We start from the raw sequence: 9,388 nt of genomic DNA, 5'->3' as shown, positions 1-9,388 counted from the left end.
ACTGAGGGGAGATGAGATATAAACCAGAGGACATGGGCAAAGAAGGAACGGGAGTAGTTTAGGGGGAACATCAGAGGAAACTTTCACACAGAGAGTCGTGAGAGTGGGAACGAGCTGCCGGCTGAAGTGGTGAATGCGGGCTCAATTTGAATATTCAAGACACATTTCGACAGGGAGGGGAATGGTTTGGTCCTGGGACAGATCAGTGGGAGGAGGCAGAATAAGAGTTCGGTATGGAGTCGATGGGCCGAAGGGACTCTGGGTCCTGTCGTTCTAACACCGAGAGCACAAAGGCTGAACACTAGATCGGAAGGCGTTTCGGGAATTGTGCTCTGGTTTCGGTCTCTGGATGGTGGGGACTGAAGCGGTGAAAGGACAGGAGTTGGACGGAGCGGCGCCGTGAGACAGGGGCTGGGCGCTGGAGGCGGGAGTCGGACTCTGCTCCCCTCCAGGAGCCGGGGGAGGGAGTCCCCTCCAGAACGGGACCAGGCAAGTTGCAGCCTCCCCGGACGGGCTCAGCCAACCCCTCCCGTCTGAGTGATCGGCCCTCAACCCGGATATTGACTGGAGAAGGAAAGTGAAAGCAGCAACTCTGCTGGAGCCCAGAGATGAAGTGGGAAATGTGGAATCCCTGTGACCAAGTGAGTCCCGAATATTCCTCAATGTGGTGAGAAGTTGGGGTGAAGTTCACAGTGAGTGGGGTGGAACTGCTTCTGGCAGCGAGGAAAAGTGCGGGACGTGGAATGGGAACCTGCTGGGGAGGGTCTTGTGTCTGAACAGGTTGGTTGTGGCTGAACTGGCCCATGGCGGGGACTTTTCACAGGGAGCTGTCAGCGTCCCACACCCGGACAAGCAGGGAAGCAGAAGGGAGGACCGTGGCTTGGTGGCGTCAGTTCATGAACCGTGAGCTGCTTGGCCTCGCTTCACCACATCATTAAACTCTGCTGGTATTTGCTCTTTCACCTCCCTCCAAACAAATCTTTGAACCAGGAAATGCACGTTCAGTATTTTTCAGTTAAACAGCCAAGTCTGCAGATGCTATGAATGCAGTGTGTTATGTCTCCGTGTTACTAGGGAGGCTTCTTAAATAACTTAGAGATGCAAGATTCGAATAATAGAAGATAATTTATTTACTGATGCTTTCCACCATCTCAGGCAACTGTTCACCCACTCCTATCCATACTCCCCACAGTTACTACAGAGAGAAGGGTGTATTCTTACGTGGTTACCAAATCGTTCACATCATCCTGACTGTATAACATAGTGCAATCCACAAACTTTCTGGAGAAACTCAGCAGATTTTGCACTGTCCATAGGGTGTCCATTGGATTCACCTCTCGTGTGTCAGAAATAAAACTTCTCACACATGAGTCTCTTTAAAACTGATGACACGACAAGCTTTATTTACAAGTCTGCAGAGTTGGACTCAACTGGTTTCTCACCAGTTAAGCCCCGATACATACAGTGCATTGATTTTTATACCTTTATTATTTGCCCTTCCCCTTCTTATTAATACTGTTTTAATTGGTTAGTATTACAAAAACATTCTAAGTATAACTGCATTATTAATTATCACGTTCGTTACGTACGCTGTGAACTCTACATTCACTGAATTCTGTTTCTCACACTTCTTATCAATCCTTTGTCTCCTGCATGTCTCTCACTATGACCATGAAAAGATAGGTTTAAAAAAACATATTCAGCAGCTCCTTCTGTCCTTGACTGCTAGTAAACTCTCTGTCCATTCTGGCTTCCCTGTTTATGATTAATCATCACATTTTAACTTAAGTCTTTTTAACCTAAATTCTCTATATCACAATCCACCCCTTTCTCTCTTTAAAATGTGTTGAATATATGTATAGATATGAATGGGGATTCTAAGCTAGGGAAGAGAAATGTTTTATGATACATTAATCTCACGCTGAAATAAAAGTCTTACAGGGTCTCCCATCCCCCCTGGTTGCATAGCTTGTTCGACCATGGAAATCACCAGGCTGCGTAGACAGGGAATAATACAGGGCAAAATAAGTAGGAGGAATAAAATACCTCCGATGACCCACAAGAAGGTACGCCACGAGGTTCCTCCAAACCATTTGTCCATCCAATTAAATTGTGGGAAAGGATGCCAGGTTTGAACCGGTACATGGGACAATGTACGAATATTATCAGCGATTTTACGAATGGCTTTTCCATTATCATCAATCTGTAAGCAGCAGTTAGTCAAATTAAGTTTGCCACATACACCTCCTTCCGTGGCTAGGAGATAGTCTAGGGCTAGACGGTTCTGATATATAGCAGAGCGCATTTGACTTTGCTGGGACGCAAGTAATTGCAGGGCTATAGCTGTTTGATTTGTAACAATTTCAAGCACTGCTTGTAAGCGAATTATGCGATTTAACATATATATAGGAGTACGATAACCCCAAGATCCATCTTGAGCCCATGTAGCGGGACCATAATATTGAATTATGCGCTCTGGAGGCCAATCATCTCTCCAGTCTCTTCGGGGGCGTGGGTTCGAATCCCACCACTGCCACCATGTATGCAAAACCAGAGTCCATCAGGGCATGGTGGGCTTGAGTCACCTTTCCAACCGTTAAGAGGGAAAGGAGTGGTATTAGGAATCTGTATATAATGACCCATATTATTTCCTTCTTTTTCCACACAAGGGGTATATGGATGTTGGGTGATATTTTCTGCCCAGCATTTCTCAGGAACTGAGGTATGGGAAATGAAATTACCTTCCTTTCTTCCCCAAATGTGGTCCTGAAATAGGACCACTGTATCTCTGCATTTCTTACATTTCACACCTGATAAAGACATAGGCAAACTAAGAAAAATTAAAGAACATAACAATAACATTGTGAATTAAGTCTTTTTGCGAAATCGTAAGGTAAGAGGTTTTTCTCCAGGAATACAAGTCCAATCTGAGTTCGTATCAGGGTCCTGTGGCGCCTCTACAGGTCCCTTAAATCTGGATGCGTGTGTCCACCCCTTCTCTCTTGTTCGTGCTGCAGCTTCTGTAGTTAAGAGAACTTGGTATGGACCTTCCCACTGGGGCTGGAGCTTTTCAGTTTTCCAGGTCTTGATAAGAATCCAGTCTCTTGGTTCCACTTTGTGTAAAGAAAAGTCTAGAGGCGGTGTTTGTGCCAATAGTCCTCTCTTTCGTAAATCTGTAAGAGAGCGTGACAGTGCCTGTAAATAGTTCCTAACAAATATATCCCCTTCCCCAAGGTGGGACACCCCTCAACTGTACTCCAGAAGGGAAGCCCAAACATCATTTCATAAGGGGACAGCCCTACATCTTTTCGTGGGGCAGTACGAATTCTTAATAAGGCTAGGGGTAGACACTTTATCCAAGGCATTTTAGTTTCCACCATTAACTTTGTCAATTGGATTTTTAGTGTTCCATTCATACGCTCGACCTTCCCTGAGCTTTGTGGATGCCAAGGGGAATGTAATTTCCAAGAGACCTGTAATGCATCACAAATCAATTGCTGGATTTTTGAAGAAAAATGTGGACCCCTGTCTGAGTCTATAGAATCCATTATACCATATCTGGGGATTATCTGCTCTAGGAGGAGGCGAGCTACTGTAGAGGCTGTAGTATTTATTGTTGGGAAGGCTTCTACCCATCGGGTAAAGTGATCTATTATCACCAACAGATATTTCCATCTTTGAACTTGAGGTAACTCTGTGAAGTCGATCTGGATACGTTGAAAAGGGCGTATGGCTAATGGTTGACCTCCCATGGTCCCTGTCCTCATTATCTTCTTATTAATTTTTGTGCATAGGTAACAATTTTGCACCTCTTGTTGGGCCAAGGTGTAGATTCCCTTACACACATATTCTCGAAGCACTGTGTCACATAAGGCTTGGGTGCCCCAGTGGCTCTGTTGATGCAGGTGTTTTAAAATATTGCAAGTTATTTCTTTATTTAGAACAATTCTTCCATCTGGTGTTTTCCATGTTCCATCAGGTAACTGGCTTGCGCCCAGCTGATCCATGTTCTTTTCTTCTTTAGCAGTGAAAATGGGAGCTGTCTTTATGCCTTGCCTTATTGGGATTAAAGTCAGCAAACGGACTTCTTGTTGCATGGCTGCTCTTTTGGCTTCTTCATCAGCCAGTCTGTTTCCAATTGCTGTCGGGTTATCTCCCCTTTGATGGCTTGGTATGTAGACCACTGCTATTTCTTGGGGTAATGTTAAGGCTTCTAGAGTCAGAGTAATCATCTGTTCGTGTGCCAATTCCTTTCCTCTTGATGTAATTAGACCACGCTCCTTCCAGATCTTACCAAAGGTATGCACTACTCCGTATGCGTATTTGGAATCTGTGTAAATTGTTCCAATTTTCTTTGCCAGTATTTTGAGGGCTCTCTGCAAGGCATATAGTTCACAGGATTGTGCTGACCAGCTTCCGGGTAGTCTCGTGGATTCTACTACTTTCCAAGTATTTCCTTCTATTATAGCATACCCATTTCTTCTCATTCCGTCAACACATCTGGCGGAGCCGTCAATGTAGAATTCATATCCTTCTCCCAGCGGAGTATCGCAAAGGTCTTCTCGGGTCTTGGTCTGAAGATCTGTCAACTCGACACAGTCATGCTCCACCTCTTTCTCTGTTTCACTGCCGTATAAAAACTGAGCTGGGTTGCAGCTATTAATTTTTGCAAACTGTAAATCTTCTCCAACCATTAAAATGGTTTCATACTTTAATATACGAGAATCAGTCAGCCATCGATGGGCAGTTTGTGTTAATAAAACACTCACAGAATGGGAGGTGTACACAGTCATCTTTCCTCCAAAAGTAAGTTTACGTGCTTCCTCTACCAACAGAGCAGCAGCCGCTACTCCCTGGATACACGTCGGCCATCCGCGAGACACTGGGTCCATCATTTTGGAAAGGAAAGCCACTGGGTGTCGCTGACCGCCTTTTTCCTGTGTTAAAACTCCCACAGCTGTTCCTTGGTTATGAGTGACAAATAGCTGGAAGGGCTGTTTTAAAGAGGGCAGAGTGAGCACTGGGGCTCGTGTTAGGCGATGTTTCAAGTCCTCGAACCATCCCTCCTCCTCCTGGGTCCATTTCAATGGATAGTCATTTTCATTTGTCAGTTTATCATACATAAACTTCACCAAAGCTGAGTAGTCCTCTATCCATAACCTACAGTATCCTAAGAGTCCCAGGAATTGTCTTATTTCCTTCTTATTACGGGGTAAAGGCATTCTAGTGATTCCCGCAATTCGTTCAGGGGTAATTCGTTTCTGTCCTTTACTTATCTGGTGTCCCAGATATATCACAGTTTTCTCAACAAACTGTAACTTGTTTCTGGACACCCGTAGACCCTTTTTCCCCAGATAATTCAAGAGTCTAATGGTCTCTCCCCTCATTTCTTGTTCCTTGGGTCCTGATAATAGTAAATCATCCACATACTGCATTAGTTGGGAATCATCAGATTGTGGATAGTCCATCAGGATTTGTTCTAGCATTTGTCCAAACAGGTTTGGAGATTCAGTGAACCCTTGGGGCAATACAGTCCACCGAAACTGTCTCCGTCTACCTGTCCATGGATTTTCCCATTCAAACGCAAACATATCTCTACTTTCCTCTTCTAACGGACAAGTCCAGAAGGCATCCTTCAAGTCGATAACACTAAACCACTCATGGTCTGGGGGAATCCGACTCATAATAGTATAGGGATTAGGCACCACTGGGTGGCGGGTCTGAACAATAGCATTCAAACTTCTTAGATCCTGAACTAGGTGATAGGATCCATCTGACTTTTTTACTGGGAGTATAGGGGTGTTATAAGGTGACATGCATTCTTCTAATAGTCCGTCTCGTATTAAAGTCTCAATTACCGGCTGTAGCCCTTTTCTCCCTTCCAAAGAAATAGGATACTGACGTTTCCTTACCAGCTGATGACCTGGTATTAATGTGACATGTAAAGGTGGGATGTCCAGACCTCCTCGATTTCCCTCCTTATACCAGACTCTCTCGTCAATCTGCCGTTCATCCTCTTCCTTTAAAGCGCAGAGGTGGACTCGCACTTCTCCGTCCACAGGGAGAGCACCCAAACCTAGGAGAGCCTGTAAATCCCTTCCTAGGAGGTTAAATCCAGCCGAAGGTAATAACAAGAGGTCTTGTACCCCTTCTCTTTCTTCCAGTTTCACTGTTACTTGGGGAATTATTGATACCATTCTGGGAGCTCCTTCTATCCCAGAAATTGTCAAATTACTTTTTATAGGCTCAGTTCCGATTGGCACAGTTATTACACTACTTCGTTCCGCTCCTGTGTCCACCATAAACACCACCTCTTCTCCCTTGGGACCAATTTTTAGTTTTACCAGGGGTTCCCTCTTATATTTGGTCCCTAACATTTGGAACCCCTGACACCCCTAATCTTCTTCCATAAGTTCGAGGGCACGCAATTCCCTCTTGTATCGGGGGCATTCCCTCTTAAAGTGTCCTTCCTCATTGCAGTAATAGCACTTAACGAATCTCCGGGGTCTTCCCTCTCTTGGATATTTTGGATTGTTTAGAGGAAGGTTTTGTTTTCTTTCCCCTCTGGATTCAGCATTCATCTGTCGGATAGTCTGTACCATAACCTTTGTCGCCTTCTTTTGATCTTCTTCTTCTCTCTGCACATATACTTTTTGTGCCTTTTTTAACAGTTCACTTAGGGGTTTTTCACTCCAGTCCTCCTCCTTTTCTAGTTTCTTTCTAATGTCTTGCCATGATTTGGAAACAAATTCAATTCGAATAAGCTGTTCACCCATTGGTGTACTAGGGTCCACACCAGCATACTGTTGGACATTCTTTCTCACCCTCTCCAAAAAATCAGTAGGGGACTCGTCTTTCCCCTGGTGGTTCCCAAATGCCTTGGTAAAATTGTGACCCTTTGGCACAGCCTCCCGTATCCCTTTAATTGTCCACTCTCTATATTGTCTCATACTTGCCAATCCCTCGGGTGTTCGTTTGTCCCACCTGGGTTCATTTAGGGGATATTTTTGTTCATGGGGTCTAGGGTCCCCAGGTTGTTCATATTCCCACATGAGGAGGGCAGCCCGTCGAATCATCTGCCTCTCCTGGGGTGAAAATAATGTTCCCATTATTGCCTGCATCTCTTCCCACGTATATGTGTTTGGTCCCAAGAATTGGTCAAGCTGTTCAGCCAGTCCTATAGGATCTTCCAATAACTTTTTCATTTCTTTCTTAAATCCCCGCACCTCTGTACTAGTTAGGGGAACATTCACATATCCCGTTCCCCCTCCCGGTCCTCCCATAGGAACTTCTCTCAGGGGATTTAGGTTTATTGAAAACTTTGATGGTCCTGGACCAGTCTGGGATCTTGTCCAGGGTCGGTTTACCGGTGGAAGTTTAGGGTCCGACTCCCTTAATTCATCCTTTTTATCCCGGCCCCCTTCGGGGCAATCAGATTCATCACCTTTCCCCTCCGGTAATAAGCTTTCCTCGGGCGCAGTAGGCACCGGGGGAATATAAGGAGGGGGAAGGTTGTCCAGAGGTTCCCATTTCTTTTCTCCTGCCACTCTCAATTTAAAACATTCTGTTAAGGATCCTGGCCAGGGAACCCAACAAAATGCATATGCTGACTCTTCTTGATTCACCTTTGGTCTCGAATTTACATATATGTTTAATGCTTGTCTAACCCAATCCTCATCAGATCCAAATTTCGGCCACCAGACCGAGGAACCTTTAATAGGTTGTTTTGACCAAAGGAGACAATATTGGACCATCTTTTTCTTGTTTTTGTCCCGATATCTTTTACTATCCCAATTTTCAAACATTCTCCCCAAAGGGCTGTCAAGGGGTACTCCCAGGAATTGTCCTGAATTTTCAGACGAGCCCTTAGATTTTGATCCTCCCATTTTCCCACCTAGATCTGTTTATCGTTGCTGAGGACCCTCTCGCTCTGGACCCTACTCCCTTCCTCTCAGACGCCTCATCGGAGGTGCTGTCCCTCCTTCGGTTACCGCTGAGGTTTTCCTGGGGTTGACCCCTCTCTTCTCGGCACTTCGTCGGAGGTGCTGTCCCTCCTTCGGTTACCGCCGAGGTTTCCCTGGGGTCTATCCTAGAGTCCCGCGACAGGGTCCTCACACAACGACAAAAGATCTATACTTAATCTATTCCGTTAGGTTTTTATCCAAACAGGTGGATCCCGTTACACCTGTTACCCAATCCCCACACCACAATCGTAAGTCGTCACTTACCGGTGTCTTCCCGGGGATTGAACCGTCACCCTTCTCCTCTACGTCTTGTCGTGTCACCCTGTCCGGATACCACTCGCTCAAGCCGCCCGAAGCGACGAGCAAGGGACTAGGAGCCGCTGAACTCAGCGGGGTGCACCGCCTCCGATGTCCCTCTTCTCGCCTCCCCTCACGGCCGGAGTGTAGATCCCGGACGAGCCCCCATTTGTCAGAAATAAAACTTCTCACACATGAGTCTCTTTAAAACTGATGACACGACAAGCTTTATTTACAAGTCTGCAGAGTTGGACTCAACTGGTTTCTCACCAGTTAAGCCCCGATACATACAGTGCATTGATTTTTATACCTTTATTATTTGCCCTTCCCCTTCTTATTAATACTGTTTTAATTGGTTAGTATTACAAAAACATTCTAAGTATAACTGCATTATTAATTATCACGTTCGTTACGTACGCTGTGAACTCTACATTCACTGAATTCTGTTTCTCACACTTCTTATCAATCCTTTGTCTCCTGCATGTCTCTCACTATGACCATGAAAAGATAGGTTTAAAAAAACATATTCAGCAGCTCCTTCTGTCCTTGACTGCTAGTAAACTCTCTGTCTGTTCTGGCTTCCCTGTTTATGATTAATCATCACATTTTAACTTAAGTCTTTTTAACCTAAATTCTCTATATCACATCGTGTGCATAGGATTCACCTCGAGTGAACCCACAGCTTCTGCAGCCGCTCAAAAGTTGATGTTAATGCCATTTGGTTGGAGAGGGCCCAGACGGAATTTTAGGCATTACTCCTTCAAACCAAGGCCACCTAAAATTTGGAGCAGCAACACTGAATATTCAGCCTGGGCATTCTCCAGCCAGATGGCATTAACCGTGACTTCTCCAGATTTTGCTAAACCACTCTCTGTTCTCCCTCTCTTCCCCATCCCCCTGTCGTCATTCCTCCACCCTCTTTCCCCTCCTTTCACAGAGCCCCACCACCCACAAAAAATGTGTTTCTTGTTTATTCAGAGCATTAAAAGAGGAAATGTTTGAGGGAGGTGCAGCCAGAAGGGCCTGTTATGTGCTGAATCACTAAATTAATACAATTAAAAAGCCTGGTTAACAAAAAATATAGAGGAATTGGCGCAGATACAGGCAGACATGTTCGAAGGAAATCA

General features: G+C 45.1%; 1 protein-coding gene across 3 annotated transcripts in view; it reads left to right on the top strand.

Annotated features, from left to right (window-relative positions):
* The first annotated feature begins 228 nt into the window (after positions 1 to 228).
* The window catches only part of LOC138754766 (butyrophilin subfamily 1 member A1-like), a 53,967-nt gene continuing 44,807 nt past the window's right edge, over positions 229 to 9,388 (top strand). For 2 of the 3 annotated variants that reach the window (XM_069919557.1, XM_069919558.1), the window contains exon 1: positions 229 to 641. In XM_069919557.1, the coding sequence (XP_069775658.1) occupies positions 609 to 641 (33 nt within the window). In that variant the 5' untranslated portion in view covers positions 229 to 608. Of the gene's footprint in view, positions 642 to 4,024; positions 4,172 to 9,388 lie in introns of all 3 variants that reach the window. The other variant, XM_069919559.1, reaches the window with a different exon arrangement.

Source organism: Narcine bancroftii, chromosome 2 (assembly GCF_036971445.1).
Source record: "Narcine bancroftii isolate sNarBan1 chromosome 2, sNarBan1.hap1, whole genome shotgun sequence".
Taxonomy (NCBI): domain Eukaryota; kingdom Metazoa; phylum Chordata; class Chondrichthyes; order Torpediniformes; family Narcinidae; genus Narcine; species Narcine bancroftii.
This window is presented reverse-complemented; position numbering and strand designations above follow the sequence as displayed.